The sequence below is a fragment of the Crotalus tigris genome, unplaced genomic scaffold (genome assembly GCF_016545835.1).
Source record: "Crotalus tigris isolate CLP2741 ecotype Arizona unplaced genomic scaffold, ASM1654583v1 scf7180000017980.1470182205:1502881, whole genome shotgun sequence".
NCBI lineage: Eukaryota > Metazoa > Chordata > Lepidosauria > Squamata > Viperidae > Crotalus > Crotalus tigris.
Window position 1 is genome coordinate 1,325,682 of NW_024096756.1, and position 16,912 is coordinate 1,342,593.

Sequence of the window (16,912 nt, forward strand, 5' to 3'; positions counted from 1 at the left end):
CAAATGTTTATACACCAATGCACAGAGTATGAACAGCAAACAGGGTGAACTAGAAATTCAGGTTAATGAGGGCAGATACGATATTGTTGCCATTACGGAAACATGGTGGGATGAAACCCACACATGGAACACACAGCTAGAGGGATTTAAATTATTTAAAAGAAACAGACCAAATAAAAGAGGAGGTGGAGTTGCTCTCTATATAAGAAATAACTACATCTCTACAGAAATAGAGCACAACAATGATAAAAACTGTCTTGAATGCATTTGGGTCAATATAAAAGGGGGGGGGAAATGACATTGCCATAGGTGTATACTACAGACCACCCAACCAAACAGAGGAAATAGATGAACTTTTTGCTAGTCAGCTAACTAAGGTATGTAGGAAGCACATCACAATAGTAATGGGGGACTTTAACTACCCTGACATCAACTGGGAGACAAACTCCGCACCAAGTGGAAGATCAAACAGGTTCCTGGCAAACCTAGCAGACAACTTTGTCTCCCAAAAAGTAGAGAAGGGAACTAGGGGATTAGCCATTTTGGATCTAATTCTCACTAACAGAGATGAAATGATAGACGGTGTTGAAGCCATAGGAACCCTGGGAGGAAGTGATCATGCAATATTAGAATTCAACATTATAGAAGCACAAGCAATAGAACACAGTCAAACTAGAGTCTTGGACTTCAAGAGAGCTAATTTCAATAAACTTAGAGAGGGCTTGGGAAGGATTCCATGGATGAGAATCCTCAAGGGGAAAACAACTCAAGAAGCTTGGGAAATTTTGAAAAATGAGATAATAAAAGCACAGTCTAGCACAATACCAACAAAGAGGAAAAACAACAGCTCTCAAAAGAAACCAGCATGGCTGCATAAAGAACTCTCTGACAAATTGAAAGATAAAAAGGACAAGTATAGAAAGTGGAAAGAGGGGAACATAACTAAGTCAGAATATCAGCAAATAGCCCGAGCCTGCAAAGATGAAGTGAAGAAAGCCAAGGCTCAAAATGAACTAAGGCTTGCGACCAAAGTCAAAAATAACAAAAAAAGCTTCTTTCAACATGTAAAAAACAAGAAAAAAGTGGAAATGATTGGTCCATTAGTGGGTGGAAGTGGCAAGAAGGTGACAAGCAACAGGGAGAAAGCAGAACTATTTAACTCATTTTTTGCATCTGTCTTTACACAAAGGGAAAAAACAGACCAACCTATCAAAAATAGTGCCATAAAAAACAAAACAGAAACACAAGTTAAGATAGGCAAGAAAATGGTTAGTGAGCACCTGTCCAGCCTAGATGAGTTCAAATCGCCAGGACCAGATGGATTACACCCCAGAGTTCTCAAGGAACTGGCAGATGTGATATCGGAGCCACTGAACTATATTTTTCAAAGATCCTGGAACACAGGGGAACTACCAGAGGACTGGAAAAGAGCTGATGTAGTTCCCATCCTCAAAAAAGGAAAAAAAATGGATCCAGGAAATTACAGACCTATCAGCCTGACCTCAATACCTGGGAAGATCCTGGAAAAGATAATCAAACAACGAATCAACGAACACCTAGAGGCAAACAAAGTCATTACTAAAAGCCAACATGGGTTTGTCAAAAATAGATCATGCCAGACAAATCTTATTGCATTCTTTGACCAAGTGACAAAATTAGTGGATCAGAGGAATGCTGTGGACATAATTTACTTGGACTTCAGTAAGGCATTTGATAAAGTAGATCACAACCTACTACTTGACAAGATAGAAAAATGTGGGGTAGGCAGAACCACCACCAGATGGATCCGTAGCTGGCTGATCGGCCGTACTCAGCGAGTGGTCCTCAATGGGGAGCTGTATTATGGGGTCACGGCATTAGAAAGGTTGAGAACCACTGTCCTAGAACAATTGTCAAGAGACACTGTATTACAACTTGTAGGAGAATTCTTTGAACAAGAAATGCTGCAGAGATGTTTACAACAGAGATTTATGATCTTGGGGAATGAGATGCAATTGTGGAAGATCCCAGTTGGATTTTAAGGAAAAGTTTTATTATTAAGAATCAATCAAAGATAATTGATCCTGGACAGACTAGAGATAAAGGATTGTGGTGATTTATAGTAGTGGACTTTGTTAAATACAATAAAAGGTTGTTAAGAGAGGGGCTTTGAAGTTTAATTTTATTGTTGGTTTTACCTGTTAACTAACTTTTTTATAACCTGGATAAACGCAAGATCAAATTGGTTGGGTAAACAGATTTATAGAAATTCATAATTTGTGGGCCTGTTTCAAGAGGGAAAGGAACTATTATTCTTGAAATATATTTATCACTATTCAACTAAGGGGGACAATCTATGTTATATGTGTTTTTAATACACTTTTTAAATATCTTGTTTAGTTTTGCTTTGTTTTTGTATTTTCTTTTCTTTTCTGAAGTTTGTATTTTAACGTTGTGAATAAAATAAAAAAATTAATACAAAGAGTTAACTATCTTGGCATGCAGACACAGGAAAATTACATCAAAATGTGTTTCAACTTGGCCTGGACAGTCTCCTAATCTGCAGTTGGAATACAAATTAAAGTTCTTGCACTTTTTCCTAAGATGTTTATGTTTTATTTTGAATTTCACTTAATACTTTTTTTAATATTATACCTCAACCTATGAATACCCTAAATCTTTACTCTTCAGGGCCTCTGTTCTGTAGCATTTTGGGTGGGGGATGGGCAACACTAATAAGATAGCTTGTCCCAAACTAATATTTTAATATGGGATTATCAGGCTTTGATATAATAACACCGGTCTAGTTCAGCTTTGAGAGATTGTCCGTACTTCATAAGCAAGAATGTGTTCTGATTTAAACTCTAAATTTAGCTATTTGTTCTTCTAATAGATCTTGCACTTTTTTCATTATAAAGGCTTGATCTCACTAGAATTACTTATGAGCAATAATTACTATTTCTGTAACCTGTTTAGCCTTTCCAGCTCAGGGATAAGCTCCCAACCTGAGATTCATTACTACAAAATACACAGAGGAGATTGTTCCTCTTTTTGAGTAGATGTGCACTTTGAATACTACAAAATTCCTGCCTCCTTTCTTCAAATACATCAGAAGCTGGTTATGTTTTGGAGGCAGAAGCAGGTTCTTCTGGTTTCTTTTCCAAAATTCAGGATTCAAAAAGAGAGAGAGAGAGATTCCACAAGACAGTCTGAATTCCATTCTCATTGCACCTTGAAAGCGTGAAAGCCACACAAGACTAACTTTGGTCCCCTTCTTTGATGGGGTAAGGAGGAAGACACCCAGCTCCTAAAGCAACTAAATCTATTCAGTATGTATCATGGCATTGGCAATCATCAGGACAAAATGATGCACAAACTCTCTGTTTGGAATATGGACCCGCATTTCCATTTCAAAGACTCCTAATTTTTTACTGCTTCATCCTCTTTCTACTTTAGGGAGTCTGTTGTTCTTTCCATGATGTCATAGTCCTTTGCGTTCCTTGAGTAGTTTTTACCAAAGCAGTTTTTCTGTCAGTTTCTTAGGCAAGTGTAATTGATCAATTATCTTTGCTCCCTACCATCCTTACCTTCTCTTTCATTAGGATAATTGCACATTTGGATAGTTTCTTCTTACCAAAGGACATTTTCAAACTGTCTTTGTCAAGAGTTGTTTTGCCAATGCTTCTTCATGTTCCTTGAAATAATATGGAGTGTGTGTGTGTGTGTGTGTGTGTGTGTGTGTGTGTGTGTAGTGCAGGGGTAGGTAACCTTGGCTCTTTTATGACTCGTGGACTTCAACTCCCAGAATTCCTGAGCCAGCCATGCTGAGCGGAAAGGGAGAGGTTTCCAAGCTGAGCCATGCTGGCTCAGGAATTCTGGGAGTTGAAGTTCATGAGTCATAAAAGAGCCAAGATTGCCTACCCCTGGTTATAGTGTATGTATGCATGTGTGGATAGATATAGACACAGTCTATCCGAATTCTGTTTTTAGTTGTTTTCTCTCTTGCTTTCCACTGCTTGCTCTCTCTCGCTTGTCCTCTGTATTCCTTTCCTCCATGTGCTCCGAAACCGAAACTTCCTAACTTTAAATAGAAAAAAGCTGCGCATGCGCAAAGAGGAGGGAGGCAGGAACGGCACTTTCTATAGCCAAATAAGAGGAAGTAGAACAGTTAGAGAAAAGGGAAAAAAATGGCGGACAGTGTGGTTTGGCGACCCCCGTGAAATGGTCGATCGAGCCCAAATGGGGTCGCGACCCATAGGTTGAGAACCGCTGTTCTAGGATTAGATATAGCATGCCCATTGCCCAATCTCCATAAATCTTTTTGAGAAAGTCCAGTTCATCACTCATCAATTCGGTCATTTCTAAGTCTTTAAATTTCTTGCCCCTTTCAGCTTTCTCCAGCAAGCCTGCAGTTTTCCAACCAGGCTCCTTCTCCTTCAAATCTGTCAGCAACAAATTAGACTCGGATCCAGTCTGGTTTAACTGCTGAGTGTCATCTTTGGGTTGCTTGAAAACTGTTGTTATTTTATCAAACTTTTTACCTAAGTTTTCAATTTGAGTTTGTTTTTCAAAGGCTTCCCAAAGGGCTTTATCATTAAGCTGGTGCATTATTTACAATTTTAATACCATCCAAAACTTTCCTGTAGCTGAGGTTTCCCATCCAGACACAAATAGTATCTCTCAAGGACAGAGGAAGTAAGATATATCATAACAAAATAACCATAAGAATTGAGCTAATATTTCCCACAATGAAAATGGAATAGAAAAAAGGCAGATTCCCATCAGAAGTTAAAAGAAATAAGACTAGAGCATTTAAAAATTAAGAATGTACAAAATCCTTATAGTGAAAATCTGATGTAAATATAAATCAAATTCAATTGCTTTAACTACCCAAAAAAGTTGCTGTTAACTTGTATATGGGGAAAGCAAAAAAATTCACAATTCTGAAATAAAGCAATAAAAAATGCAAAGAAATCACATTAAAATTCAGCATTCAGCCAGTTGATTAACCGTTAAAAATAAGAATGCAATTAAAACCTGAGGCAAACATAAAAAGAAAAAACAATTGAAAGGAAAGGACGGAGACATGATCAGCTCAGGCATGTCAAACTTGTGACATCACATGACATTGTGCGACCTATCGGGACTTTTTCCCCATTGCCGGCAATGGGGTGGGCATGGTTTCAGTGTGACACATTTGGCCCGTGGGCCAGCAGTTTGACATGCCTGCTCTAGCTGCTCCTACTGAAAATTGCAACCATTGAGATTCCTCTTCCTAGATACGTCCATGGTCATCTAAGGGTGGTCTTAGTCATTCCTAGTTATCCCTGTTTGAATCTAGGGAGCGTGCCACCAAAGAACCAGCTTTGGCAGCAAAATCAGTTATTTGTCGGCAGGAGGAAAAAAATAGCCACTTTCAGAGGACTATTTTCACCAAGATACTATCTCTTGTCTCCACTTGCATAAGGATTTAATAATAGTTCCAACTTTTCAAAGAAAACCACAGAAATCATTTATTATAAGGTAATTTAGGGATATAAATTAGACCTGGGAAATGTGCACCTTGATACATTAGGTCCTTATTTAGTGATCACAATTGGGACTGGCAACTTGGTCAATAAGCAAAGTAGTTTGCTCAGTGCAATCATGACTGCGTTTATGATCTTACTTCAGCTTTCCTTTTCTTTACAGATCTGCAAAAGTGTAAATGTGAAAACTGTTGCAAAGTTACTTTTTCAGCACTGTTGTAACTGTGAAAGCTTGCCAAAAGAGACAATCATTAAGGACTACGTGTAGTACGTTCATATTGCCAGGATGAACTGCACAACGTAAGCCAATTCTGAAGGAAGGAAGGATGAAAACCTCAGGAAAGTTGGTATCTCAGTTTCCCTCTAGAACAGTGGTTCTCAACCTTTCTAATGCCGTGACCCCATAATACAGTTCCCCATGTTGTGGTGACCCCCAAGTGGGTGTGGCCACCAATAAGAGGGAGTAGGACAGCTAGGGAAAAGGGAACAAAATGGTGGGCAGCATGGTTTGGCGACCCCCATGAAATGGTCGTTTGACCCCAAATGGGGTCCCGACCCACAGGTTGAGAACCACTGCTCTAGAAGACTACATTGCTATTTACAAGGCACTTATACATTTTCACCTGCAACAATCTCCACCATGAGAGTAAAAAAGGCCACATGTATGCAGCTATGTTGGACTTGTTCCTTTTCTGCCCTTTTCAAGGCAGGAGTAAAATTCCAAAGCCTCCATTCACCAGAAGCCTCAAAGAAGCCAGAAGTACCATGGAAAATGCCATCTACCTGATCATGTTCCTCAGGTACAATATAATGACGAAAAGCACTGCCCAACAGGCTTGTAATATGTACACGATATTGCAGTGGGAACGGATAACTGTGAATTCTGATTAATCTCAATTTCTGTTTGCCCCCTTCTCCTCCATTCTTAGGCTTATTTTGTCTTTTTTCCACATCAGGTTTGAGATATTAAAAAAAGTGTGCATGAAAGTTTTTGTGACTTTTTCCTTACCTTCTCTAAACAGGGCCTTCTAAATATACAAGATCGCAACTGTCAAAAGATCTTCGCTTTAATAAATGTGCAATTTGGAAATTCTCAGGAGAACCAAATCTGTCTCTTTCTTTAGTATACTCTCGGTGGAATGGCTTTTGATCCAACCAGCCATTTTATAGACTTCTCCTACATCTTATGAGTGTCTGCTTCAGAGACTGTCCAAGTGTTATTTAATATCTAAGCGCAACAATGAATGTTGCTTGGCCTTTTTTTGCATGTTGGACTGGGGTATGGGTAATTGGCACATTTATAGCTTGCATGCCCAGTGATTAAATAATTAGGGGAATTATAACCACAATAATACATATTAAAACCACTTTCCTACATCCCTTTTTCTTCATTATTTATTAGGGATGTCTTTTTTAAAATCAAACTTTAATTATGCCCCAATTACCTGTAGTTCATCTGGAGAGTGAAGCCTTTTGGTATTCAGGTTCAAATTTGTCATGCCAGAAATAGCTGAGTAGAGTTTGGATTTATTAGAAAGACTAATACCAAATGTTATAACATTAGAGATGTAAACTTTATTTACAAATGTTGGCAATCCATTATTTTCTTTCTTAAATGGGCGGTTTGAGGTTAACTCAGCTGTCATTATGGAAATTAACATTTTAGAGGGGTTCAAGTAAGCATGGCCAATGTTTCTAAATTAAGACAAGACACTGAGAAGTTACCAGGTCAGGGAAAGTTGTCCATGAGAGAATATACTCTGTTAAATGGAACAGTTTAGTAGTCAGGTCTATTTCAATCCTATGCTTTATCTGTGCTATTGGATATTTGTGCTAGCAACTACGGATAAAGTTTGCAGATTTAGCAACTTATTTTACTAATGTTTGCATTTTGCAATTTTAATTAACTGCATTTTGTCTTACAGTGATATATTTGTTTTATATGTATAATGCATTATAAATATATGTAAAAGACAGATAAAATATTTTGAAATAAGAATGATTACTTAATATGGCTAATGTTTCTGCTGAAATAAGTTAAGACCTTCATTATGCTAATATCTTACACCAATGGTTTTCAACCTGTGATATGCAGACCCCTGGGGGGCCTTGATGTCATCACAGGGGGTCCGCAAAGGCTTGAAGAAATGTTATAATTTAAATCTTGAGTTATGTCTTTGGGGTCTGTGCCACAAAAGATATTTAAAGGGGTTCCATGGTTGAGAACTACTGCCTTACACTATTAGTTCTTACATGTGCATCCATGCTTATGTTCATCATTGTTAGGAACAAAATTTTAGAATAAAAAGTAAAGTTAAGTGACACGTACTCTGTAAAATTTCTACACGTAGACTGTAAGATTTCTACACAAAATATCTACACGTAGACTACAAGATTTCTACACAATTTCTACATGTACATGTACCTTGTAAGAGTTCTGCACATAGGCTATAGGATTTCCACACTGAGCTGTAGGATTTCATGATAAAGTACATATAAGGGAATAGGTGAAGCAAAATAGTAAGGGGCAGGGATAAGATTGTAACCTCAGAGGAGGGGCCAAGGCGTCAGAATAGAATGTATATAATGTGTGTTTTCGCTGTGACTAGGTGTGGCTCAAATATTTATTTGGAGTCCTACATTGATGTTAAATTTAATTACAGCAGCAAGGTTGTTAGTAGGGCAATGTTGGAAGAAGGAATCTTTGCCTACCTTGCAAGAGTGGTTTTTAAAAGTTTCTTATTTGGCGGAAATGGCAAAGATTTCGGCTTTCTTGAAAGACCAATCGCAAGAGAAGTATTTTTTGGTATGGAAAAAATGGATAGACTTTATACAATATAAGTTGGATATAAAAAAATATTATTTAGCTTTTCAATAACTTATATTTAAAACTTAAGATATTTTATAGACTTTATAGACTTTTTTTCTCTTTTTTTCTTTTTCTTTCTTTTCTTTTTCTTTCTTCCTATTTTCTTGTATTTCCTTGTATTTTTGTCTTTTTATACATATATTATTGTTAACTATTTTACAATTTGTTTAATTAATGTATTTAGATTTGTTTATGGTTTATATCTGTTTTAAGACTTTTTGAAAATTTTTTAATTAAGCCTGTATTCAGCTCTGGGAAGGTCGGGGGAGGGTAAGGGAGGGCTGGGGGGGGGGTTCAGGGAAGGGAATTGTATTGTTTTGTAAAATCTAAAAATTTTCAATAAAAAAAATAAAAAAAAAAATTATTTGGAGTCCACCACGCTTTGCAAACTGTTGTAGCCAATAAATCTCTGTCTAATTTCAACTTGCTGTTTGGTGTTATTCAGTGGGCTAGAATTTCTACCAACACCATGATTCATTCTAAACAATAACTGTACTTGTATCTATGATGTTTCATATATAGATGTTTAAGTTCTCTCCTGGTTTGATGGATCTATGCCTTAGGAATTACATCATAGAATCATAGTTGGAAGTAGCCTCAGAGGTCATCAAGTTCAATTCTACTTGGTGCAAGATTGCTAAAGCATTTCTAGTTTTGTTTAAAGAGCTCTCATGGGGAACATATCACTTCATGAGAGAATCTATTCCACAGGAGACTGATTATTCATTGGACTGCTAAAGAGAATTAAGTACACATTTGCTTCAAGCAACAACTGAGTCACAATAGTGACTTGCTACTGATTCATTTTCTGGCCTGTATGATACAGGCCAGTTTAGTATTGGTAGTCCGTGTTTAGCGACCACAGTTAGGATCAGCAACTTGATTGTTAAATGAAGTAGGTTGCTAAATGAAATGCAACTGTGCTTATAATCTTACTTTAGCTTTTCTTTGCTTTACAGACCTACAAAGGTTGTAAATACAAGTATCGGTCATGAAATCATTTATTCATCATTATTGTAACTGTGAACAGTTACTAAATGAGATAGTTGCTAAACAAGGACTACCTGTCTAATAAAAAAGCTTGGTTCAACCTTCAAGTTATAAGTGTTTTTGCTATCCTGTGCAATCAGTCTAGGTTAATCCAAAAATTACTCAACATTATTATGCTACCATGAGTAACAACCAGAAAGATGTACTTTAACTTTGCATCTGGAAATATTTTAGCCCTTCCAAATATTAATTAATAATTATCTTTATTGTGATTTTGTAAACCTGCTATTTTGTAAACCTGCTATTTTCTTAAATAGTCTTAAAGACTTCATCAGCTCTTACAAAGAACTTTTTTTTCTGCCAACCAAAGTTGGCAGAAAAAAAAGAATTCCTCTTGATATTCTATGGACTGTTATTGAGTTAACATTTAAACATTGGTTCCCTCTTGTCCCCCACACAAAAATCTAAAGCTTAACAGGACATAAACACTACTTTGAATAATGAAGTTCTCTCTTGTGTTTTAGCAACGACTGGCTGTATTGTCAAAAGGATTCTAAAAATAAAGTAAGACAGAGCACTCCAGTTGTCGTATTATTAGATTGCCATTTAGTGAAGTCAACTTGAGCTGACTCCATACTACATCAGAACAATGACCCAGAAGAAATCTCAAAACCAAAACAGGGCAGACAACTCGGATTACTTTAATATCTGATTTTGGCTGCAGAATAGTCATCGCTAAAGTGAAAGGCAAAAATGTAAACTCTTGAGGATGATGATGATAATGATGATAATAATAATAATAATCCCACCCATCTATTTTAAATGACAAAAGAAAATATTTTTCATGCGTGATGACTTTAGCAAAGCGGCAGCAAGGCAGATGTGTATTCTCTAAAGCACACTTGAAAGCACTATGGAAAATTTGTGACTGAACCCCACCTTTCAAAAGATTTTCCTTTTATTTATTAAAAACTTCTCTCCCTCAAATATTGTCATGGTTTTAGATTCAACTGAAAATGGTACCAAATGAGGAGTAAGGGAATCCATTTTATATCTAGATGTATCTGCTCTATTTTTTTAACATAATGAAATCTATGTATTTCATTTCTTTAAAAACTGTCTTGTCACTCAAACATTCTATTTTTGGACCTAATCAAAATAACAACAGCTTCAATTAATACTCCTTGATGATTAGGCAGACATTTGTCAATTAGCTACTTTTATCTGAGGAAGCATATGTGTCGTTTCATAACTTGCAGCTATGATACTTTTCTTAGAGCCCTATTTACAAATGTGCAGAGTATTGGTGTTTTTTTTTCTAGACTACAATGGTTAGCACTGTAATAGTTTGAGGATATTAACTGCTTTTGCAAATGCTTTAGAGAGCAGAAGTGGGGTTTTCTTTGCATAATGTATTAAGTTTTGCCATTTTGTTAAGAGGACAAGAAAACCTCATAATATCATTCAGCAGATTCTAGGAATAGACAGAGTTGGGGAATGAGGTTGCTTGCCCTGCTCTAATGCACCAACTTGATTACCACTGGTTAATATCTTCCTGCTGGGCATTTCATGGTACATCATATGCATGTCATGTCATGTTTAGTTGAGCATTAACAGCAGCGAAGGAACAGAGGCAATGTTACACCTGTAAATCAATGCTACAAACAAGTCCTGAATTGCTTCTTCTACAATGGGCAAGGGAAAGTTAACAATATGTTTATTGTAGTCTAGAAGTCAGAGGACACTTGTTCACGATAAGAAAGAATATCTCTGATTTGGGGGGTGGAGAAGCACAACATAACATGTTCACATGGAAACCGTCAAGCATAGAAAAACCTCAATTTTCACGTATGGAAATCTTCTAACAAACCAAAGTATGAAAACATGTGTGCTCAAATAAGGACCCCTCTATTTCTGAACCATCTTGCATTTATGATGAATGATAAGAGCATGTGAGCTCCCGTTTGGATTACTAAAAAGTGAGGACAGTGTGGTAAAACTACATCTAAACTAGCCCATCAATATTTCTGATGTAGCAATCATAGGCTAAGGCAGGGCTTTTCAACCAGTGGAACGGGTACCACCTGTGGTACATTGGCACCTGGCAGGTGGTATGCAACCATCATAGAAAAGTGGTACCGGGGGAGGGGAACGAACTGAACCAGTGACAGCACCGCACAAGCCTGAGCAAGAGATGGCTGGAGTTGCAAGGCTGTCAGGGCTCTGTGGAAGCGTCAGGATCAGAACTTCTTTGGGGCTGTCAGGGCTCAGTGGAAGTGCCAGGATCACTTCCAGGCTTCAGCTGGAGCTCAGTGCTTATCCTGATGCTTCTGCTGAGCCCAGAAGAAGCGTTGATCAGCTGGAATGTTGCAGCATCTCCAGGGTCTTGTGATTTACATTCAGATGCTTGGCAACTGATTTATATTTATAATGGTCACAGTGTCCCAGGGTCATGTGAAGTGACCAAAACCTGCTGCAACCACCCAGCAGATGGGGGGGGGAATAAAAACCAAACACCCCCCATCCCACCCCTGCTGCCAATCCTCAACAGAAATGCTCACAATGAAAACCTCGGACAGGAGGAAGAGCGTCGCCAGGTGGGCAGGCAGGTGTATTGCTCGGCTGTGGCTTGGGGGGCACTTTTTTCAGTGCCATTGTAACTTTGAACAGTCACTAAGCGAACTGTTGTAAGTTGAGAACTACCTGTATTTTATCACTTTTTTCCTTTTTTTTTTTATCATCAAGTTTTTGACACCTTGCTAGGCGACTGGTGGTACTCAGATGTTGCCATATTCTAAAAGTGATACAATGGGTGAAAAGGTTTAAAAGCCCGGGGCTAAGGGCACCCATTGTCTCTTTGTTATGCTTTTTCACTACAACACTCCAATTTTAAAAAATAACTGTTATGTCCTGAGCCTGTGCAAGCAGGCTCGGGGCATTGCAGGCGGTCCCGGGCAGGTGCATGCTGCCCGGGACCAGACAGGCAGTCGCCAGTACTTGTGCGCATGCGCAAGTGCTGGCGCACCAAAAGTTGCAGATTGACCTGGGAATGGCCTATAAAAGAGGCCGGGAGTTTTGGGTGTTGTCGGCGTCTTGTAACCAGTATGCTGAACTGAAATAAAGAAGTTCCTGAGAACTACAACTGCTTCTTGTGTCTTGCCATTTCGCGAAGGACGCAACAATAACCATAATACTATATATGGCATATTTTCCCTTGACTTACTTTGCAACCATGTCCTCTCTCTCTCTCTCTCTCTCTCTCTCTCTCTTTCTTTCTTTCATCCCTTTCCCTCTCTTAATATTAATTGAAAGCAGGGTGGGATGGGCTTTCAGGGTGTTAACTCCAGTAGCCTAACTAATGAGAAAATTCATAATCTTAGAAAATTATACTTTTCTAATTATTTTCTATAAACACATTAAAATTTGAATTCATTGTCAATAAATCAACAGCATACACATTTTTCTTTCCCCATTTTCAAGTTAAAGCTGGAAGCATGTTACTTTTACCTATCATTGGTGATTCTATGAAACTCCATGCATTAGTCTGTGGAATATATGACTGCAGGACTCCAGCAGCTCGGCCAGCTTCATTCACGCCTCCAAATACATAGATCTTTCCACCACAAACAGTTGCAGCTGCAGAATGCACTGCCTTTGGCAAAGGAGCAACTGTCTCCCACTGATTGGTGATTGTGTCATACCTAGAACAAAGACAGATGAATAAACCTAGATGTTAAAGAGATGAATCTTCACCTGTCAAGAAAACATCTCCTAAATGTATTTTCTACTCTCATTAATAATGCATCCAGTTGACAATTACCATATTTTTCCAAAACAAGGCTGACTCTGAATGATCACCTCAACAAAAAAGGAAAATACATGTAGATGTAGCTAGCTAGTGTATGTGTGTGTATGCGTCTATGTGAGAGAGAATTCTTATGTATTGCCCAACTACTCGATTCTGTCAGCTTAATATTTTTAACATCAGCTGAATCTAATTCTTGAGATCCCAAGAGATCCCAATCCCAAAATAAATGTCTGCACTTCACATCAATAAATAAACATATAAAAGGATAAAACCACCTACAACTGAATTAAGAAGGGTTTTCTTCCTGATGCACAATTCTCTCACATATAAAAGCCATCCAATAAAAGTACATACTCGCCCTCTATCTATCTATCTATCTATCTATCTATCTATCTATCTATCTATCTATCTATCTATCTATCTATCTATCTATCTACCTACCTACCTACCTACCTACCTACCTATCTATCTCTGTACTGTATCTATCTATCTCTTGGAATCCTTTGCCATTGGAAAGTAAAGACATAAAGAAAAAAAAGCAAACAGAGATAGGCTCTGTTTAGATGTATTAGAAAGGGTTAAATTCACTAGGCAGACCCAAGAAACAGTCAATCATCCAATGCAGGGGTCCCCAACTCCTGGCCCATGGCATGCCAGCAACCAATCGGCACAAACAAGCAAAGGCCCATCTATGGGATGCAGGCAGCACACAAAACCACGTATTCTCCGGTCCGTGGAAAAAACCTTTTCCCACAGAGCTGGTCCCTGGTGCCCAAAAGGTTGGGGACTTCTAATCCAATGGATCCAGGCTATGTGACAAGTAGGCCTATATTCATTTCCATCTTATATCAATTCCTTTCTTTTCAATAGCTTCTTCTGTTCTTATTAAGAAAGCCTTTCTACCATGTTAAGGCAGGCAGTGATAGAGCTAGCAAATGAGCAGAAGAGAAAATGAAACTTATTCTCTACATATGCCTCTCAAATCTAATTATATATTTGACTAAAATAATCCAGGATTCCTTTGTAAAGATGTCTCCTATTAATTAACTTCAGTTAATTAGAACAGAAGAGATAATCCTTGCAAATCAGTGCAGTGATATCTAGAAGCAACCAGAGGAAAGCAAATGGCACACTTCAATTGAAAATCATCTGCTTTTCAGACATGACATAGTACGATAACTCTTTGCCCCAGTTATTAATTATTAAATTTATCAGATATTTTGGGGACATGGAAGTTGTCTTGGTTTAATTTTCACTGTGTAAACAAAGCTGCCCCATTTTATTGTATCATACTGAAAATCTAAGATGTTACCACTCCATTCTTCTTCCCTTATCTCATAGCAGATTAAATATAAGCATCAGAGTGCTAAATTAGTTCTAAGGTCATTGGTGTAAAATTTAATCAAGCCGCTGGCCATAAAGATGTATAGTTAATAAACCATAGATGAAGATTCATTTTGAACAAGATCACCAGTTCAGACACTTATTTTTAAAGCTAAAATGGCAGCAATCAAAATAAACTAGCAGACAGAAAAAAAAAGAGAGATGGTGGTTACACACTGCCAGGGAATACAGCATAGCCAGTTCAATATTAAATGTCTTAATCTAATAGTGGGAGACACAAAACTATAAGCATTATCATTTTTTCTCCCGCTCTTGCACACATACATATCCAGAGCCTAATGCCACTGGCAACTTTGGAGTTAATAAACAAGAATGTTATTGGCATTCAGGATTCTTCACTCATTTTTTTCTTTTGTGAAATGTACAGTCATATTGTTAATAACCTTTTAGTGCTGCCTCAGAATCTCCTAGTTAAAAACTGCAGGGGTAGGCTGAGGGACCAATAATATTTCATCAACAACATAAAAGAAAGGAACTGAGGAAAAATTAAAGGCAAAGTAAACTTAACCTTTTGCCAAAATACGTACATGATCTTAATTTCAAACACTGTTGAAAATAGAATAACCTGAATGGCTACCACAGACACAGACCTTAAATAAGGGGAGACATTCATAAGCAATGCAAAAGATATTTTAAATATTCTAAGTACTTCATGGGAAAAAAAAGTTGAAGTGAGAAAAGCAAAATGTTTAATTCTCATATTCCTAGGATATATTTCATTTTACAATGTTTATTTCCAAAAACATGGCTTTGGGAGTTACATTTGGATATTTCAATCACACACATATAATTTTATGCCTATAGGTAGGCCAGAGTATACAAGATAAGAAGACAACTAAAATGTTCTGAGATGTTTGCTCTCTCCCCAAATACAAATCTGTGTTTTCTTTGGTGGAAGGAGAATTACATTTTACCTGTCAGTCTCCTACTCTTATTCTGTCAGAGTGAAAGAGATTATTAAAAAAAACCCTATTGGATATAGCTCTGGAAGTTTCCGACATCAATATATTTGAGATACTGAGCTTTGTACTTTTCAAGTCAGAACAGAATTTATGTTATGGAACATAATATATTTCCTATGTGTTTGCTAGCTTTGCTTCACAAAAAAGTAAACAGATTAATTGTGCTTGCTTCTTTATATTTTCTGCTTGTTTCAGACATATATACTGTATAATATTTTTTCTGTTTACTCAGCAATTTCATTCAACTGCTGTGACAAAAGCAGGATACGTATAGTATGTCAAAGATGATAGAACTTCCTTAAAAGTTTTGTTGAAGATCTCCTGCTATGCTATAGTGCAAGATGAGGAAAAATCAATTGCTAAATGATGGTCTACTACTGTATAGCTTGTTCAAAGGGTATGCACTTTTCCCCCCAAGTGATATCTTCAGGAATAAGAAGAATGTGTCTCTTAAATTTATCCCAGTAAATAGTACTAGTAAGATGGCACATTGGTATAATAGGCACATTCCACCTTCTTGTAACCATGTTGCATCCATTTGCCATGCTTCAAACTACATTTTAATCTTTATGTTTTCTACTATTCAGATTCCATTTCTTTGGAAGATTTTCTGGAAGCAGATTCATATTACCTGTTTATTGATCTTGCTCCAAAGCAGAGGATTAAGTTTTAAATGGACATTAAGCTCTTACAAATAATTCCTTTTCTAGGCCAAAGTGTTTCTGACCTCCGCTTTCTTTGTTTTCTCCAAAGTGATTCTTTCCAAGTCTGGACTCAAGAATAGCTGTTGCAGATCAAAAGATTACCTACCATTCCAGGAGAATGGAAACGAATAGCCTGAACAATTAAATCTGATGTTTTTGGGGGATGGGGGAACTCTCTTCCATGACTTCACATAAGGATAAACCAGCTGGCAGCTGCTAATGTGACAGGATTTGCAGCTTAAAACCTCAGTGGAGGAGTTGAACAGCAAGTCAATTCCCATGTTATCATGGGAAGGAGCTATCTTGTGACTTGTATTGTTGCTCTCACTGTTTGGACACTAAGTTTTAATACTCTAGTTAGTATAACTAGAGGGAAGAAAAGGTTGAGGGGCAAGGACTCTAATCTCAGCCTGCAAAATCAGCCAGAATAAGAAACACTATAGGCAATCCTTAACTTACAACAGATCATTGAGTGATCACTCAAAGTTACAATGGCACTGGAAAAAGTGACATATGACCATTTTTCACAGTTACGACCATGTGATCAACAATCAGATGCTTGATATCTGGTTGATATTTATGAACACTGCTGTGTCCTAAGGTCATGGGATCTTCTTTTGTAACCTTCTGACAAACTAAGTCAATGAGGAAGCTGGATTCATTTAACA

The 16,912-nt window shown here is 37.5% G+C and overlaps 1 protein-coding gene across 2 annotated transcripts in view; it reads right to left on the reverse strand.

Moving 5' to 3' along the window:
• The window catches only part of KLHL29 (kelch like family member 29), a 155,599-nt gene that overhangs the window by 18,689 nt on the left and 119,998 nt on the right, over positions 1-16,912 (reverse strand). For both annotated transcript variants that reach the window (XM_039345890.1, XM_039345891.1), the window contains exon 9: positions 12,874-13,067. In XM_039345890.1, coding sequence (XP_039201824.1) covers positions 12,874-13,067 — 194 coding nt within the window. The remainder of the gene's footprint in view (positions 1-12,873; positions 13,068-16,912) is intronic.